Source organism: Excalfactoria chinensis, chromosome 1 (assembly GCF_039878825.1).
Source record: "Excalfactoria chinensis isolate bCotChi1 chromosome 1, bCotChi1.hap2, whole genome shotgun sequence".
Lineage (NCBI taxonomy): Eukaryota > Metazoa > Chordata > Aves > Galliformes > Phasianidae > Excalfactoria > Excalfactoria chinensis.
The window spans coordinates 180,594,770-180,613,827 of NC_092825.1; the positions used below are offsets into that span (position 1 = coordinate 180,594,770).

The 19,058-nt window shown below is 44.3% G+C and overlaps 2 protein-coding genes across 5 annotated transcripts in view; one reads left to right on the plus strand and one right to left on the minus strand.

Annotated features, from left to right (window-relative positions):
* Positions 1 to 6,970, minus strand: part of LOC140247358 (ubiquitin carboxyl-terminal hydrolase 35-like) — a 26,590-nt gene extending 19,620 nt beyond the window's left edge. The window contains exons 1-3 of one of the 3 annotated variants that reach the window (XM_072326974.1): positions 6,831 to 6,932; positions 4,240 to 4,357; positions 213 to 299 (exon numbers count right to left, since the gene is read on the minus strand). Coding sequence is in view for 1 of the 3 variants with exons in the window: in XM_072326971.1 (XP_072183072.1) it covers positions 5,080 to 5,160 (81 nt within the window). In the remaining 2 variants the exon portion in view is untranslated. Of the gene's footprint in view, positions 1 to 212; positions 300 to 4,239; positions 4,358 to 5,079; positions 5,162 to 6,830 lie in introns of those variants that run through there. The other 2 variants (XM_072326972.1, XM_072326971.1) reach the window with 2 other exon arrangements.
* Positions 6,902 to 18,495, plus strand: KCTD21 (potassium channel tetramerization domain containing 21). Of its 2 annotated transcripts, XR_011902643.1 has the most exons (3): positions 6,902 to 7,043; positions 12,972 to 14,822; positions 14,881 to 18,495. XR_011902643.1 is itself a non-coding variant. In XM_072326975.1 (2 exons), the coding sequence occupies exon 2, from the start codon at positions 13,002 to 13,004 to the stop codon at positions 13,782 to 13,784; it is 783 nt and encodes a 260-aa protein (XP_072183076.1). In that variant the 5' UTR covers positions 6,902 to 7,043; positions 12,972 to 13,001; the 3' UTR covers positions 13,785 to 18,495. The 2 variants fall into 2 exon arrangements, 1 of the variants encoding a protein (XP_072183076.1); XM_072326975.1 differs by having other exon boundaries at positions 12,972 to 18,495.
* Positions 18,496 to 19,058: the final 563 nt, after the last annotated feature.

The following is a 19,058-nucleotide window of genomic DNA, read 5'->3' on the forward strand; positions in this document are numbered from 1 at the left end:
CAGGTGCTGGATGCACTGCTGCACAAGAAACTCTGTTACAGATGATAAAATCAGATAAGACAGAATTTCATAAACCATATTACAGGCAAAAACAGCAGGTCACCCCTGGTGCTATATGCTGCCCAAACACACTGTGAGACTGCACCTTCCTGCATATAGCCTGAAACCATCCACAGGAGAGGAAAAAGGGAAACATGTTTCATCTCCATTACCTAATGAGAGATCAAGGCAGGATAAGTCCATCCACACTCATCTGTGACTGCAAGGAAAGTCTCTTTTCTGTTTCTCAGCTTCCCAGTCTGCAAAACAAGGACAATACACAGTGCTTTTCTAATGCAGTCCTTCCAAAGATTGGCTGAACTTTCATGGACAATGCATTTGAAGCTCCTCAGGTGGGTAGCATTGTATCAATCAAAAGTATACATGCAGATGGAATATACCTGCAGTCTAATCTAGTGTCTGGCAACTCTGCCCCAAAGCAGGGGTTTGGAACTCGATCGTCCCTAAGGTCCCTTTCATCCCAAGCCATCTCACGATTCTATGGTTCTACACCTCAACTTTGATTTTCACAGATGAAAAACAGAAGGAACCTCAGGGGATGCAATGCAAGGACTATCCCATCTCTGGAGTAACCCTGTGTCTGAGCCATAAGTTGTCTTCTCCTCTGGTAGGCATCTTCATGCTGGTGGGGAAGAAACTAGGGCAGATGCAAACCTTGAGCTTCCAGAAACGGAGGGACCCCTTTGTCCCGTCCATAGCTCACAAATCAACAGCTATCACAATGGTCACTAGTTGTAACATTGCCAAACTTCATCCAGATTTTCAGTGTGAAGAGTCAGCTTCCAGCTACATTCTTAGAGGAAGCTGCAGCTCTGGGCTGGTGCCAGAAGGAAATATGTGGATGGGTCACCCCAGCTTTGCTGCCTGGTTGCAGCTTGGTATGGTCTGACGTAGTGTGGAGAGCACAAGACTGTAATGGGGCTCCACCCATGGTCAAAACACATGAACAAGTGGAGAGTGTCTAACAAATGTAAAGGAAGACCGTCTTACTTACTAAGAAAGATTGTAGGATCTCATACTGACCTTAGGAGCTCATATTTACACACAGAGGACCATTTGAATTGACCTTGTGGTGCTCCGTGATCTCTGCAGCAACACAGGCATCACAACACAAGGTTGTGAACCGCCCTGAAGTCACCAGAGGTGGTTGAACAATCCCACATTTCTCTTGTGTATCAGGATGCACCAAGCTGCCCCTGGGCATGGGGCAGACAAAGCCAGGACAGAAGATGGCAGCCAGGCATCCCTTGAAAAGGTGATATTTACAACGCATGTTGCAATCTTAAAACTGTATTAAAACAACACTCAGGATGCATTGCAATATATAATAATAAACACTACGGTTTCCAAACTACATAAAGAGAGCATTCAAATGGCAAATGTTGGGAATAAGGATGGGTAATTCAATCCCAGCACCTCCCCAGATGCTAGTAGAGATAACAGTTAAAGGATCTTGTACTGACTTTATTTTTATCGGGGCCTTCCTAGAGAATGAATCAGGGTTCACAGTGAAGGACTGTTGCCTGTAAGAGCAATGTCTCATTTGCTGCAGGAACTGGAACTGTCATAAGTAACCCCAGGAACTGCAGGAGAAGGAAGGATAGCTTCATTGCTGGGCAGCTGAATGCCACCTGGAGGTTTGGTTCCTGGTTCTCTTCTGTTAAATACTAAAAGAAAGAGAATAAATACTCAGGAAACAACAGTGCATATTTCTGAAGTGGGAGAAATTCAACATTTCTGCACTTTATCATCCTGACAGGGAATAATAACGCACAGAAAAGCTGGGAGGATTGGCTCATTCCTGCCTGTAAAGAGAACTGAGTTCCTGAAGCACATGAAGTTGCTGTAGAAGGTCAAAGTGTTAATTATTAATCTAAAGAGCCATTTTGAGGTTCCATCTGTTCTGTAGCTCAAATAAAACAGAAAGTACACAATACGAGACCTGCACTGGAAAAGAAATACCATGAAATGATGAAACTGGCAGAAGAAACATGGGTAAAGTCATAAGGCTGGGTGAGAAAGGACCTTGAGAGGTCTCTGGCTGAAATTAAACCAAGTTACTTGGGGCTCCCTTAATTCACACACAGCTTCCAAAAGAGCGTTCCCAATGATTTTCCCAAAGAGAGACTGACAAAACCAGCTTCCCAGGATCGACCTTCTAGATTTTTTGAAGATGGGCAAGGACAAATACCCAACCATGCCCTAGAAAGCAGACAGTGAAATGGAATATAAGCAAAGAACTGCATCCACCATCTTAGTTTCACACCCTGAACTGAGTAAACTGCAAACAAAAACACAACAAAAAGCAGAGCTCAGGATGAAAAGTCACCTTGGGCTCTACTTGAATCTAATCTTCATAATCTGTAATGCTCAGAGGTGTTGGGTTTGTGTTTTGTTGTTTTTTTTTTTTCTCTTTAATTAGGACTCAATTCAATTGAATTCTATCCAATTACTTCTAAATCAATTCATTCCCCTGTCCCTGCCAGCAGATTTCCAGTAAAGGCTCCTTGCTATTTTCTTTTCTTTTTTGCAGAATGCAATGTCAGACCCTACATCCCAGATCATACAAAGCTGTTAAAACACTGATCTGAAATGCACCTTCCCTTTAGGGAATCTTGGTAATAAATTCAGCACATTCTCTGCAGTGACTTTTGGATTATTTCATGCTATATAGCTTCATAAATACCACCGGAGGAGGAAAAAAAGATCCCACCATCCAAAGGAAGGCTGATTAATAAAGTGATTTCTTCTTCATTAAAAAGAAATAATGATCTACTTTTCTAAATTCTCTGGAGGTCTGGATGTTCAGAAACAAGAGTCCCCTTTACTGACCCTAAATCCTGCTCAGTTTCTTTTATGTCAGCCCAGACATTGCTATTCTTCTTGCTGCATCCTCCAGGCAGCCAGGCAATTAGTGTTCAATCCTGCAGGATGCTGAGCTGCTGCAGGATGGAGGTGACTGCACACAGTAACTTCCTAGAGCACAACACTCTGCTCAACAGTATTCTATGAAATGTCTATCAAATTTGCCATGATTTGGTATACTTTTTTCAAAGAAACTGCTGTCACACACATTAAGTATGTTCTCCAGGACCATCCAAGCAGTTTTCAGTTCTAATGATCTTTTTTTTTTCCCTGCAGGGACCTTCTGTATCCTTAGTCATAGGTAATGGAGATACTTTCGGTCCAAAGCACCTGCTTATCCATCCTGTCAAGGGGGAGAAACAGACTGCAACTCATCAATACCATATCCAATAGATGCAGCCTGACCAGTGGGTATTAAATAGTCACAGACAGTCCCTCTCATCATTTCCCTATGGCTGTTTTATATTTAGGGCTCTCTAAATCATAGCATCATAGAGTGGCCTAGGTTGGAGGGGACCAGTTAGGGGACTAGATTATCTAGTTCCAATCCCCTGCTGTGGGCAGGGTGGCCAATGACCAGCCCAAGCTGCCCAGGGCCCCATCCAACCTGGCCTTGAGCAACTTCAGGGATGGGACACCCACATCTGGGAAGCCTGTCTCAGTGAATAGCTATGTTCTATATAAACATATAGACTATATAACTATGAAGAAAATGCAACTTCCCTACAGAGCTGGAAATCATCAAACAGAGGCCATCAACACAGCTACCATATCCCCAACTCCGATGTCAATGTGATTATGTGATATCCTCCCCTCCACAAGGGAGTGGAAGAGTCACTGTCGCTGGAGTTGTTCAAGGACGGTGGGGATGTGGCATTTGGGGACATGGTCAGCGGGGTGGGTTGGGCTTGGGAATCTCACTGGTCTTCCCAGCCTTAATGATTCTACAATTGCTACCATGTGCAATGGTTAACAGATGGTATGTATATGGGAATGTATAGAGAGGAACCTATGCTGTATTCAAAGCAGATAGCATTCATGCTATTGCAGGACTACAACATAAACTCAGAGCTAATAACTTCCCAAAAATGCAGTGGGCATGGAACAGGCTGCCCAGGGCAGTGGGCTCATCCCTGAGCTGATGGAGTTCAGGGAGCATTGGGACACTGCTCTCAGACATGGGGTTTGGGTTTGGGTGGTGCTGTGTGGGGCCAGGGGTTGGACTCAGTGATCCTTGTGGGTCCCTTCCAACTTGGGACTTTCTGTGATCCTATGAAAGTGCATCTGTGTGCATTATCAAATAGCTGCCCATACCTTTACCGGAATCTGCTGTTTCTCCTGCAGCGACAGGTTGGGAGAGCTGGAATTCTTTACTCAGGGAAGGAAGGCATCAGGAAGAACTTGCAGTGGCCTTACAGTACCTAAAGGGGGCCTTCATGACAGATAGAGAAGGACTTTATCAAAGATTTTAGTGACAGAGTAAGGAGGAATCTTAAATGAAAAGAGGGGAGATTTACATTTGATGTTAGGAGGAAATCTGTTACTCAGAGGCCAGATTGCTGTGGGTGCTAATGGATGGACACCACTGCTGGCCTGGCTGCCCTACCTGGAAGCCACTGTCTCAGCCACCCCACTCCCTTATTTCTCCCATGCTGCTCCTTCAGTCCCCTTGATGCACACAAACTCCCAGGTCTCTCTCCTCTTGTTTTCTGTTTCCTGCTGTTAGGCACTCAGTAGTTAGATTAAAAAAAGGCTTTGGCTCAATGTCAAAGTGATCAGTGCAGTAATGCCAAATAAAGCCGAAGGCCCTGACATTTTATCCTCTCTATCTCCAGACTCCTCCCAGCTCCATTCCTCCCTTCCAGACAACAGACACACACACAGATCTCTAATAGATGCCAGCACCCTTTCCCGATAAAGCATCTCAAAATGCATGTCATCAGCCTTCATCCCCCGGGGTGACTGCAGGAAACGAGGCACGAGGAATGACTGTTCTCTATCCCACTGCATCAAAAAACAGCAGCAAAGGCATAGAAAGCAGGACTTGGACCACCACTGACAAATCACTGGCTGAACCAGCACCAACCACAGACAAAAAAAAATAACTCACATGGGCTGCTTTTCAGTTTTCTGAATATATTGGGCAACATATACCAAAAAGCTTCGTCCTCCTGCCTGCATAAGGCAAAGTTTTCCTTCTTCTGTCTCTCCTCTTCGTGTCCCCCTGATGAACATATCTCCTTCTTCTTGCCACCAAAGACTTCTGCTTTCCTCCCTAGCCAGAGCTCTCAGCCAGGGCACTGCTCAGCATACAGAAACACCCAGATCCCTCGCTGACCTTCAGCCCGGTGTCCTTCCTATTGTCATCCCCAGAGACTGTAAACACATCCACTCCGGAAGGCTCATTGGGTTTTTTGGAGGTATTTATAGCATAAACATCGCTCTTCTTTCTTCACATTTTTTGTCTGCTTTTCTGTGTATGGAAACAGATCCCCTGGAAACGGCCCAAATAAAAGCCACGTCCTCTTTACCAAAGTGTACCAGACCAACAGCTGCCAACACGGGCTGAGATTCATCTCATCAAACACCACCTCACTGCTCAGAGATACACAGACAGCGCCTTCAGGAAACAGGGGATATGTCCCTCATTTTAGACATCAATTTCTCCTGTATCCTGAGCCCTGAGCATCCCTCCTTTGAGCACTCCTCCTGTGTTTTGCCCCCTGAACATCCTCCTGCTGAACAGCCCAATCCCTAAACATCTCTTTCTTTGAGCGTCCTTCCTGCATCTGAAGCCCTGAGCTTACCAACTCCTGAACAAACTCCTGTACTCTGAACTCCAAGCATCCCTCTCACTGGGCATCCCTCCTTGGAGCATCCCTCCTGCATCCCAAACCCTGAGCACTCCTCCAGCATCCTGATAGCAAACATCCCTCTAAGCATGCTGACCTCTGAACATCCCTCCTTTGTGTATCCTCCCTGTATCCTGACACACTGAGCATCCTTATCCCCAAGCATCCTTCCCTCTGAGTAGCCTAATGTGCAAATAACACCTCTGCAGCTGGACCCCCAAGTATCCATTCATTCACATGAGCATCCCTCTTTCTGCGCATCTGGACTCCTACTACATCCCTGCCTCTGAGTTTCCCTCTTGCATCCCTTTCTCTGAACATCCTAATATATCCCTCCCTCTTAGCACCCCAGCACCCGAGCATCCCTCTTCCAAGTATCCTTCCTGTATCCTGAAGCCCCAAGCATGCCGACTTCCAAACATCCCTCTCTCTGAGCGACCCCCAGACAACTGTCCCACATTTCAACACCTAAGCATCCCTCCTGCATCCTTCCCTCTAAGCATCCCTTCTCCCAGGCAACTCTGAACAACCCAGCTCCTCAGCATCTCAGCCCCTGACCATCCCTCCTTCAAGTATCCTTACCTCTGAGCAGCCCAAGCCCCAAACACCATTCCTGTATCCAGACTCTTGAGGATCCCTCCTGCATCCCTTCCCTGGAGCATCCCTCTCTGAGCACCCCGACCCCCAAGACATTCCTCCTGTATCCCTTTCCTCTGAACATCCCTCCTGCATCCCTTCCCACAAGCAACCCTCTCCGAGCATCCCACTCCCTGAGCATTCCAATCCCATTCAAATATCCTTTCTATATCTTGAAGCTCTGAGCATCCCAAACCCCAAGCATCCTTCTCTCTGAGAAGCCTGGCCCCCAAATCCCCCCTCCTGCATCCTGACCCCTGAGCATCCCTCTCTATGAGCATCCCGATCCCAAACACCATTCAACATCCCAATCACTGCGCACCCTTCCCGCATCCCTTCCCCGGAGCACCCCGCTCACCCCTCCGTCTCAGCATCCCGCACACCCCAACCCCTCCATCCCCTCCTAGCCCTCTTTACCTCACACCGGAGCCGTGCCCGGTCCTTCCCCTCTCGCTCGGGGCGGGCAGAAAGCCGCAGCACCGCGGGCAGCTCCGGGGGCAGGGCGGAGAGAAGGGAACTACAACTCCCAGCGCTGGCCGCACCGGGATCCTGCGTTCGCCGCGCCCCCGCTTCCTCCTCCGCCTCCTGCGGGCCCGGGCGGGGACGGGGCTCGGGGCTCCGGGACCGCAGGTGGGTGCGGGGCTGCGGGGAGGGGGGAGCGACGGGGAAGGGCTGGGGTCAGCCCGCCCCGAGAGGGGAAAGTGAGGAACGGCAGGGAGAAAGGCAGCGGGAGAAAGGCTTTGGGATGTGCAGGTTTTGTGTAAATCGGTTTAATCTAGTTATTATTGTTAACGGTGACATCGTTAATGGCACTGTTAGGATTATTTATTATTATTATTTTAGTATGTTGCGCTGCTTGCCGATAACTTGGGATATTCTCTGGTTCTGTCACCAGCTCAGGCTGCCCAGGGCCCCATCCAGCCTAGCCTTGGGCACCTCCAGGGATGGGGCACCCACAGCTCTCTGGGCAGCAGTGCCAGGGTTGGCAAGTGATGCAGACACTTAGATGGGATATTAGAAATCAGTGCAAAGCTTTACAGGGCCGACATGATTTGGGCACAGGCTCCCTCCCTGCTGGCCCGTGGGCTGCTGCCCTGCTGGCCATCTGCTTGTCAGCACAGCCTGTGGGTTTTGGGGTCATGAGCGCCTCATTTCAGCTTTGATCCTCTGGCTCTTCGTTCTGTGTTCCCCTCTGTCTTGTCCTCCAGGTCCTGTTGGAAATACCTCAATAATGTTGGTCAGGACGGTATCTCTGATAAAAGCAGTCTTTATTCACAAAGAGATACTGTCCTGAACATTACTGAGGCATTTCCAACAATCCTCCTTCAGCAGCTTTTACCTTCATTTCTTTTTCCTGTTCCCCAACACCTGTGGACACTCTCATTCCTCATTTCTCAGCATGAGCCTGACCTTTATTTTATGTTTTCTTTCCCAGGCTCTTTGCCCATCAGCCATATTTCCATCTCCCTACGCTTTCTCTTTGCCCCAGACAGTTCACTGCTTAAACCCAGAGAGCTGCATCTGTTTGCATTCACCTGCAGCCCTATGCCAGCAGCATCAGCCTGGAGCATCTGCTTAGGAGATGCTCAGAGCATCAGGGAGGTCCCCATCACTCAGAGCAAGCGGGGGATGTTAGGAAGCTCACATTCATGCTTCCCTTGTCATCTCATCGGCAGAGTATTTCCACACTAACACAGCACGGTTAGGAAATGAAATCCAAGTCACTGTTGCCTGGCACTGCCACAGGCAGCAGATCGATAGAGATGCTTCCTGTAAGGAGGGGTGAGCTGGCATTTCCTGCCCTGTGCCTGCTGGGAGTTGGAGTCCTCTCCTGCAGCTCACTGACAGAGCACTGTGATGCCTCAGCCGAGTGTCCAGAATGAGGTGGGATAGACTTCCATCTTGCAGCCGTGGGAAAACATGGGGTTTTTTTCCTCTATGGGATTGTTATAAGGAAGCATGCAGTTTGTAGAGTCTACATTGCAGAGCTGGGATTGGTGAGTGTGCATCAGTGGTACAGTGAGGGGGGGTTAAGCACCTTGTCACAACACGTTTTGTCCCAAATCCTTCTTTTTAAACCCAGCTCTCACGTGATGCCTGCCCACTGACTCTCACTATGGAAACACTGAACTGAGGTTTTTAATTGATTTTTTTTCTTTTCTAAATACCTTCTATTTTATGTCCACCCTCCATAGGCTGTGCTTATGTATTTTTTTTTCTCCTGTCATGACTTCTGGACATCAAGCTGCCTTTGCTGTAGGGCCCATAATACAAATTTCCAGCTAATGATCTTTTTCCTCTGCAAAACCATCCCTTTGAGAAGGGGCTGGGACAAAATGTCTCTCCAGATACGGCCATAGCCAAGTGCTATAGGTCTGCTGCCTCCACCTGTGCCCAGACCCAGATTTTCCAGCTTAATGACCATTTTTATAGGGGTTTCTTGTGGAAACTGGTATTTTTTACCTCAAACCAAAGTGCTCTGCTGTAGTCAGATGTGCTGGAGTAAAGCAATTGTTGGGAGCTGGGAACAGAGCCCAGCACCAATGGAGCACTGTGCTGATTATCTGTGTGACATTAATGTACTCTAACAAAGCAGGCTGGGGCCCAGTGCTGGGAACAACCATCTTCTCTGATCAGACTCTACCTAAAGTCTCTCACAACCACACAGGTGCTCGGATACTTTTTTCCCCATCCCTCCTTTTTTAGCTGTAATCAGTTGGGCTGCTCATAATGCAAAATTGCTTCCTACGGTGCATTACCTGGACAGACCCACTCGACATTTATCCAGACACCGTGGCTCTCAGCAGCTCTCCTGGGCAATGCTCAGAAGCCAGAGAGGTTTTTAGTCTGGCTCCTTCTCCTGATGCTTAGCAGAAATGGTCCCTGTCTTGCTTTAATGTTATTGCCACTTAGGCTCTCCTTCTTGTGCCCACCTGAATAATTCATCTCCTGCTTTTGCTGTGTGTGTGCTTTGCTGCTTGCTGTTACTCCACAGCTCTTTCTTAACCAAGCTGCGTGGTTCATTGTCTTGGGGTTTCCAAAGTTTTGGGATGAAGGGGTGTTGTATAGCTTGGGTACTGAAGGGGACACTGTACCTGTGACCAATTGCTGCTGCTTTTCCTTCCTCACTCCCAATAAATGTTTGTGCTTATGTTTACTTCTCAAGGAAATCAAGGCTTTGCTGCACATTCTCCCAAATAAAAACTTCATTTTGTTTTCTGTTTAAGTATCTTTCATATCTTTTCTCTGCCCTGCCAGTAATTACAGCTTTGGCTAAACTAGTATTAGCTTCATTTTCTTAATGCAGAGACAGCTTTCTTCAAAGCTTCAGTGAGACTCTTTAACAGAAATGGACATGCAGTCTCTTCCACGTTTCGCTGAACTGTTGTTTTGGGGTAGATTGTTTTTAATGGGAATGATCAAAATTAACAATTTTGATCTGGATAAGCAACAGAAAGGCTCACATTAAAAAATGACCTTTCTTCTACTTTATATATATATATGTATATATATACACACACATCTATTTCTTAAGGATAAGGTCCTTGTGTTTTGGTTGTTGGTTTCTTTTCTAAAACTACATATGCTAATAACTTTAGGGCTTATATCAACCTCCTCTTTCTGCCTAAAAAGGCTCAGCCAGGGCTGCGCTCATTTTTCAGAGTGCTTAAGACTTAGCAATATTTGTGCCATTTTTCCTTACAGAGGCACATCACAAATGATGCATTTCTGGATGCCCACCACACACTGGTGGGTTTTGTGCCAAGTTGGGTGAAAAAAGGCACTCAGTTAAATAATAGATGCAGGATTTTATTTGTTAGCTAATTAAAGCATTTTAAAATGTGATGGATGCAGAAGAGGGGAAATTAGCTTATCCAAAGCTATTTTACATTTAAAATTATTGAACAGAGGAAGTGCTGCAGATAAGGGAGGTGCCGAAGTGGTAGCTATAACTATGTGAAGATGTCAGTAAGTGAAAATGAGTGGCTTTTCTCATTTCGCACTGTTTCACGGCTGTAATCTAGTGTTACGATTATGTGCTTTCAGAGTGATCTGTGTCCAAATACATTTGAATACAGACATAACTTGGTGTTCAGGTGTACTGGTTTTCAATCTAAAAGCACATAATTCCGGTGCTCATTGGCCAAATTCACATCTTCAGGTCTCAGATTAAATCTCAAGGTGATCTAATCTGAATGGACTTTAAGTACTGCTTTGGGAGCAGCTACACAGAAGTCTTTGCTGTAATTCTCTACTTCCAAGAACCATTGCCCTATTTATACTTCTACTGGTGACTGCAGGCCGTAGCCACCTGCATCCATGTTTCTGGATCAGAATTAACTTATGAGAGTACTGAGTTTGAAATGAAAGCCTGCATCTTACCACTGAACTTCTGGAACATCCAGTGGCCTTCAGATGGCAACCAAAGGAATGGAACATCTCCCTGCAGGTGGCCAAGGCTGGCAGAGAACCTGAAAAACCTGCGGTGGTGCAGATGAGCAGGCTTGGGCTCAGTAATCTGAAAACATGACCTGTGAAGAAAGAACAGAAAGAAACAAAATGGGTCACTGAGTCTGCAACAGCAGAGGAGGGAAGAAACGAGCATGGCTTTTGGGGTCATTGTCAGTGTTGCTTCTACAGCTTGCATTATCTGCAGGGAGATGCTTCTGTTCTTATATGAAACTTAAATCCATTTGGGGCTGGTTTGGTGTCAGATTGTGTTTGCAGAAACACTTTCACAGGCATATTGCAATTTCTTAGGGGAAACACTTGCCACTCGTACCACAGTATAAGATCAATTGAAGCCTATACATGACTAGCTTAAACAGCTCTTGACTCTAAATTGGGTAGAAGCCTTCAAGAATGGAAAATGAGCTGAGAACGGATAAGGAGTTCAGCACTGAAACAAGTTGTTTTTTTCCAGAGTGTTTGAGTGTTTTTGGCTGAGCTTAGTAACAAGGATGGTCTTTGGTCTGGGATGGAGGGGGTGCTGCGTTGGTCTGTGTGTGTACCTTTGTCAGTTGTATTGGTTACAGCGGGCTAAGACTTAACACAGGCAAAGCACTCAGAGGATTTAGAGTTGATTATTTCCCTTCATTACTATGCACTGACATACACACAGTGTGCTAAGGGCTAACGCAGGCTAAAGAAGGGAGGGGAATGTTAAACTAGAAGTGAAATAAAGATTCTCCTTCAACTCGTTCATTAGCTGATTTAGTGTGGATGAGTTTTTCGTAGCAAAATGGGCTTGCTTTTTAAAGGTGCAGTTGTTCTAGGGTGCCATTACCACCATTATTTGGGTTTTAGCAGCCATAAAGGAATCAGTATTACAGCACAAGTTGATGTTCTTCCAGTCTGTATTCTGCTGTGACTATGAAACTGATAATAGTGTTATCTTGTCTATGATTAACCTATAAGCAGTTAGGAAAATGCCTGCATGTAAACTTAATTTTAAGAGAGCTGTTGATCTGCTTTCTGTGAAATGACCATAGCTAATAATGCGAGCTACCGTGTATCTCTGCAAGCACTGATGGGCTTCCTGTTGTTTTTAGTCAGTTGCCAACAGTAAATCTGGGAATGAGCTGTTGATGGGTTTGGATTCAGTGAGCAAGGAGAAACAGATGTGTAACGGAGCAGCCATATTTGCAGGTCTTCAGCTAACAGGAATGAGAGCACAGCTTCTCAGTACAGCTAAGCTGGTTTGCAATAGAAGAGTGCCTCCCTCCTCTTCCTTTGCACCAGCCCTGGTTCCAAGATGTAACAGAAGTGTATTCTGAATAGAAAATGAGACAGGTTGATCTCTAAACAGGTTCATTGTTGGGTCAGGTAAGTGCCAGAGATGATTTAAGAGATAAGGGAAGTGTGATAGAGGGCAAAGGGAGGTGTGTTGTTTCCAGAAGCAGTGATGCTTAACTGCATCATAAAAACACATCCTCAGTTTGTCTCAGCTGACTGCAGAGGAGCTACACAGAAGCTATGTCAACTAAGGATACGGTCCCAATTAATTAAGAGGTGTTTTCTAAGGTAAAGCACATTGGAAGGAGAAAGCTTGGTGTGCTTATTTTTTACTGAATGGAACTGCAAAGATGACTGCACACCAATGTGTGTTTGGGGATTCTGTTGCAACAGCAGCTTTAATTAAACCTTGAGATGTCATGGAAGGTGTTGGGATGTGTCTGGTTCTTATCCTGCCCTTATTTTCCCCATGTTCATGAGGGAGATGAGAATGGTTGAGTCCGGGATACAACTCTGGAAGTCAGTCATTTTCTGCTCTAAGCACCTGTGAGAGAGATTTCACATTTAGCATGACTGTAAAGCTATGGAAGACTCATGATTTCTGGCAGTAAACTGAATGACACAAAGCCCCGATAAGGACTATTAGGAGAAGAGATGCTTATTCTCATGATACAGACTCCAAGAATATTTCCCCATTTCTAATTCCAAAAGATAAATTATTGCCATGTAGTTATGCGTATATATACAGAAACCCTTTTCCCTGTAGTTTAACCTTTTCAACTATGCTGGATGTTTTCATTTTTTTATTATTATTTTTTTTAGAATTAGTCGCAGCATCGTGACTTTTTCATCATGTCAGAACCCATCACGCTCAATGTTGGAGGAAAGCTTTATACCACCTCTCTGTCCACCTTGACGAGCTTTCCAGACTCCATGCTGGGGGCCATGTTTAGTGGGAAGATGCCAACCAAGAAGGACAGCCAAGGCAACTGCTTTATTGACAGAGATGGAAAAATCTTCCGCTATATCCTGAACTTCTTGAGAACTTCTCACCTGGACCTCCCCGAAGACTTTCAGGAAATGGGCTTACTTCGACGGGAGGCAGATTTCTATCAAATTCAGCCTCTGATTGAGGCCTTGCAGGAGAAGGAGGTGGAGCTTTCTAAAGCAGAGAAGAACGCCATGCTCAACATCAGTCTCGATCAGAAGACCCAGACTGTTCACTTCACCGTTCGAGAAGCACCCCAGATCTACAGCCTGTCTTCCTCCAACATGGAAGTGTTCAGCGCTCACATCTTCTCCACTTCGTGTCTGTTCCTGAAGCTTCTTGGTTCCAAACTTTACTATTGCTTCAACGGAAACCTCTCTTCAATATCCAGCTACCTGCAAGACCCCAACCATTTGACCTTAGATTGGGTTGCAAGTGTGGAAGGTCTTCCCGAAGAGGAGTACACGAAGCAGAACTTAAAGAGACTCTGGGTGGTGCCAGATAATAAGCAAATCAATAGTTTCCAGGTATTTGTGGAAGAAATGCTAAAAATAGCCGTGAGCGATGGTTTCTGCATAGATTCTTCTCATCCACATACTTCAGATTTCATGAATAATAAGATTATTCGCCTAATTCGATACAAGTAGGAATGTTTTTCTTCTTATGATGCCATCATGGAGATAACACAGGTTAAGTGTTTCCCTTTTAAACACACTTACAGCCTAATTCAGAATCATGCTTACCTGGATTAAGAGTCACTAACAGGAAGATGATTTTCCTTTAACGCATTTACCGATACAGTCTTTCAGAATATGTCTGTATTCTAAATAGAAGGAATATTGTCTAGCACCTGAATTAAGGATTGATTCTGTCTCAGCCTCCACCTCTAACCTGCCGTACAACTGTGGGGAAAATCACTTATCTTCTTACTACATTTTCCCAATGAAAAATGGGAATGATGCTTAACCTGTAACGTACGGTTGATGGGAATGTTCAGTTATCAAGGTTTGGAAAGTGTCTGGAGATCAGATGTGGTGAAGGAAGCCACGGAGATACAGTGAGATCAGGTGTGCTGAAAGAAGCCACGGAGCCACAGTGCAGCAGAAGACAGTCCAGGATACATTTTCCTTGTCTTTGCCATATCACCTGGACAGAGGATCCAAGAAGCCTGTTCCGATTAGTGGAGAAGATGCCTCTCCACATGGGCACACTGAATCTAGCTGTAAAAGATGGTGCACATTGCCAGTGAGTAGAGGATCCTGTCTGTTCTGTCGCCATCTGAAGATGACTTAGTTTTTTTCCCGAGCCCTGTGAGGAAACCACTGCTGTGTTCTGATTTCAGGGAAGCCATGGTTGATATGACTGACTCTGGGAATAACCAAGAAAGCTGTAACAGAGAGAAAGATGTTTTTACAAACTGAGAAGATTGTGTCTGTTGGGGAACTTTGCTTTGGATGCTCTTAAACCCTGACATTTTCATTACAAAGGCATCCAAGACAACTACTCCTTTTCTTTCTCTTTGTCTCAAGGATGCTCCCAGAAACACTCGCTGAGGTGACGAACAGATTTAGAGGGAAGACGTTCCCAAATATTGTCTGAATGGTTGGGTTTCTTCTGACAGGACATGACCTTCTCTTGGGAAGTCTCCCTTCAGCAGTGTCTGGACCTTATGGGAGGGCCTTTAGGTAGGGTGGATGCCATCTTAAAGGACTACTTTTCCATCACTGTCTGTACTACTTTTAGTTACAAAACTAGAGGCTCAGTTTTTCTACCAATATACAATGAGCCATTTTATTTTACACCACTGTGAAATATCAGACTGCATCATTTTACCTTCCTGCTTGGCTTTAAGAGTCCAGTTGTCAGAGATAAAGCACTGCAAAACAAGGGGTGATGACAACGATCAAGCCCTTTCCTAAAAGCCTGATCCTTGCTCTGATGAAGATCATAGTCCCCTAGCTGCATGTTAGTTCAAGATACCACTTTTGCCACATTCAAGGTGGTTAATTCTTCAGCTAATTATTTTTAAAAGTATCTTAGCTGTCTTTCCCTAGTCAGATTGCTACATGTGCATGAAAGACCCTCCAGAACATTTCCCATTCCCTCACGTGAGATAGAAGGGAAACTGCAATAACCAACTTTAGTGTTTATAATTTTATTGCTTCTTAGCACAGAGCCGCAAAGCTCAATATTGCTCTTGTTCTTTCTTTTCCCAAAGCAGCTGGGCGGTTGTTATGTTAAGCTGATCCATGAGAAGCAAAAAAACCTCATTAATACTGTTCTAAAAAAACTGTGAGATAAATATATTCCCACTGTCCCAAGCTGTATTGCAGGAATAACACAAATCAGCATGCTGATAGCAAAAATGCTCATTCTGTAGCTATTGGCAGCCTGTTATAAATCTCCTTCCCTGTCTACCTTGGTGCAAGACTCACCAGTACAATGGTGGAAGTGAGAGCATGTTGTTAGGCCCTACTGGGATTGAAGCCCAAAAAACCATTAAGCATAGCCACTTTTTGTGAATTTTGAGGATTAAAAGCAGGGTGCTGTGGCCAGATTTCAACTTTCAACTTTTCTGCCTTTAGTTGCATTGGGAAGAACTCTCTTTTCCCCATTCCTGCCCTGAACTATGAAGCAGGAGTAATATACTCCAGGAGATGCGGCATGCCACTGACAAAGCAGAGCAACACAGATGTGAATCTTGTTTCTGCTGAGAGATTGCCAGTCAATTGGACATTCATAGTTGTCATCTATGCAGATGTTATGATGATGATTGGTAAAATACCATCCATGAACTCTTTTTCATCAGATCTATGCCTTCAAACAGATAAGCCTTTGCTGAACGTATGATAAAAGCTTTTGGGGGATGTCAATGGTACTAGTTTTTTTAACTGTACCCTTTGAGAGTATATTTAAATGATTTGTAAAAGCAGTTCATGAAAGTCAGGACTAAATGAATAAATCTGTAATAATTATTTTGCTCTTAGCTTGAGTTTATCCAGGGCCAAGAGCAATGGGCTTAAAGGGGTAAGGTCTGTGATGGAATGCTTAAACCCATCAGTTTGTTATGCAAACAGTGGACCACTTGAATCTGCATTCGTCTGTGCTCAGGTGACGAAAGTAGGCAAAAGTATCACTGACCACAAATCTCTGTCATTTATTAATATGCAGAGAGATGAAGAATTTCCAGCCTGTGTAAAGACAGCAATGAAAACAGGCCTTGGGAAGAATAGAAAAGCTTCAAATACTTCAAAATTGTTGAGGAGAATAAATGTCTTTGAGAACGAGATACTATGTATAGCATCACAGCAGTTCTGCCTGCTACCAAGTATGTCAAATACATGGTAAGTGAATCAGCTGGGACTGCAATCAAACATATGTTATATAAATACAGCTGCTATTTCAAACAACATGCTAAGCTAAATTTATAGCTGTACCCTAATTTTGCACTCTGTGAGTTATGTTGTAATGACTGTTTATAGGAATGTTCTCTCTCCGAAGCATTTCTTTGCCTGTTATCTAGATAGCAAGCTTTTGTTTACCTTCTGTTTCAAAGCCCTGGAAATAACTTGCTTTTCTGTCACCAGTCAGCAACACTGATGACTCTTGTTCTCAAGTTGTCCTGGGTTAAAGAAAAGTGAACAGGCACAAAGCCATGTTGTGTGCTTAGTGTACATCACAACCCCATCGCTTAGTCATGAAAAGCACTTGAAATGTATCAGCAGTAACAGCTACAAATTATTTCACTGTTGGAGTGGAATATTTTCTCTTGGAACAGACTTCTTATTTTCTAAATGCTGGTAGAGAGAGATCAACCATTTTCAGAACAGAGAAACACCCGAGTTAGGGCAGATGATAAATTAGTTTCTAGCTTGAATGTAATGGCAGTTACAGACATGGGGATGTACATGGCACAGTGTGATTTCTTAGATGACAGAAAGAGTATTCTAAAGCATCTAGTGGAATCCAGACAGAACCACTCATGGATTCCTCTTACAAGTTTTTTTGCTTCATATCTCTAAATTGTCTAATAATATCCAATAACAATGAAGGGACCAAAACTATGCCTAAACACTAAAATGTCTGATGAATGCCACCATTGTTAAGAATCGTTAGGAGACAGTGAGATGAGTGTTTGTTCCTCCAGGTGATGGTAGGGGAATAAAAGAAGTTGGTGTAGAAAGTTAGACTAGGAAGGATTCTTATGTTAACAAGAAATCCAGGACTTAGAAGGAGAGCAGAGAGACTCTAGATGTGAGAGCTGTTCAGGAAAACGAAAAAGGTAAGCAAGGTTTAAACGGAGACAAAGATTTTGTTATGGAGGAAGACTGCAATTAGAACGACTCATTGGTCCTCTTCAATTTTAATCTCCTATTATGCAACTAAAATATTGACCATGCCAAGAGTAGTTCCAGTAGCATGTCAGAAGTAGACAGCTTTGCTAAATTTGCATGTGCTTTCAATCACCAAACATATGCACTGCTGTAGTTGCTCATATTTTAACTTGGTTGCTGAAAATAAACCTCTGCAGTCAATCAGACTGACTCCCATTCTAGAAAATGAAAGGCTGGAGGGGCCTGTATGTAATGTTCAAGGGAGTAATAAATACTGCCTTCACCCCTCGCCAAGAACCATGTAAAAGAAATCTATGACTTTCTGACACTTCACAGATAAATGGAGAAGTTATGAAGACCATTTCTTGTGAGAGTTTCATTTTCACCCCGTACCTTTGAACTTGGCATCACTGCTCAGAATTGCAGTGTTTTTGGAAATATTTAACTGCCCTGGTAGGTGAGTCGTTCTGTAACGGTTCCCTTATCCACACACTGCTGGCCAGAAACACGCAGGCAATAAGCACTGCTAATATGTGACCCTCCCATTAAAAGTCTCGTATGTGAATTAGTACATAAAGTCACGCGGGTATTCTGTGTGAGAAAGGCTGGATTGAGCATAAATGTGCAGATCATGCTCTCAGATTCACTCAGGATAATAAAAGGGATGGTTTTGCTATGGATTCAGAAAAACAAAAAAGAAAAAAAAAAGCTATATGGCTGCATGGAATGAATAATTCCTTTCCTCTTGCCGTTCTCCCACCACTTATTTTCTTATTCCTACTCCTAGCTGCTGGATTTTTTTCTTGAACATAACTTGGTTCTTGATTCACTAAAAAGCCATACTTTCAAATGAATGCTTTTTGAAAGGTGTCAAAAGATGGGTTTGTTTCTTATCACTCTCACAGGCAACCCGTGGGATATCACAATTAAAAATCTGGTTGTATTTCTCCACCTGTAATTCTTCTGTGAGCTGTTACTAATATATGTTTTAGAAGACAATAAATAAAATGTGAATGAAGCAGTAGATGGTCTGCCTGACATACATTTTCATGCAGCAACGTCTCCTGAACTGAAGAGTTTTTACTCTTAGGACAGCACTGCAGTGCTTACCAAGAAGTCTCCATGACTAAGAATCATAGGAAACTCACAAAAATTATGATCGCTGATATAAAAGAGACCAGATCGATGTACTTCTTCAATAATCCAAGCCATTCTCAATGCCATTCGTGTCTTCAAACACCTACAATGCAGAGATTCAAAAGATACATTTTTTAACAAATCCTCATGTATTCATACAGCCTCACTGTGGCCTCATCACCCAACATTACATCCCCTGGGCCCAACTCCACCCAACCTCACATCAGTCAGGTCTACCACCATCCAACCTCACTGCTAGAGCCACAAGAGCCAACCCCATGCCCAGCCCCACACCATCCAATACCATACATAACCTCACAACATTCAATTACCTCTCAAATTCAGCAGGGCAAGATGCATGAGGAGCTGCTGAGTTCCCTTGGTTTCTTCAGCCCAGGGAATCACAGAATGGCTTAGGTTGAAAGGGACCTTAAAGATTATCCAGTTCCA

What these genes read in the sequence shown, in the direction of transcription:
- KCTD21 (XM_072326975.1), top strand. Translation starts at nt 13,002, where the DNA reads ATGTCAGAACCCATCACGCTCAATGTTGGAGGAAAGCTTTATACCACC.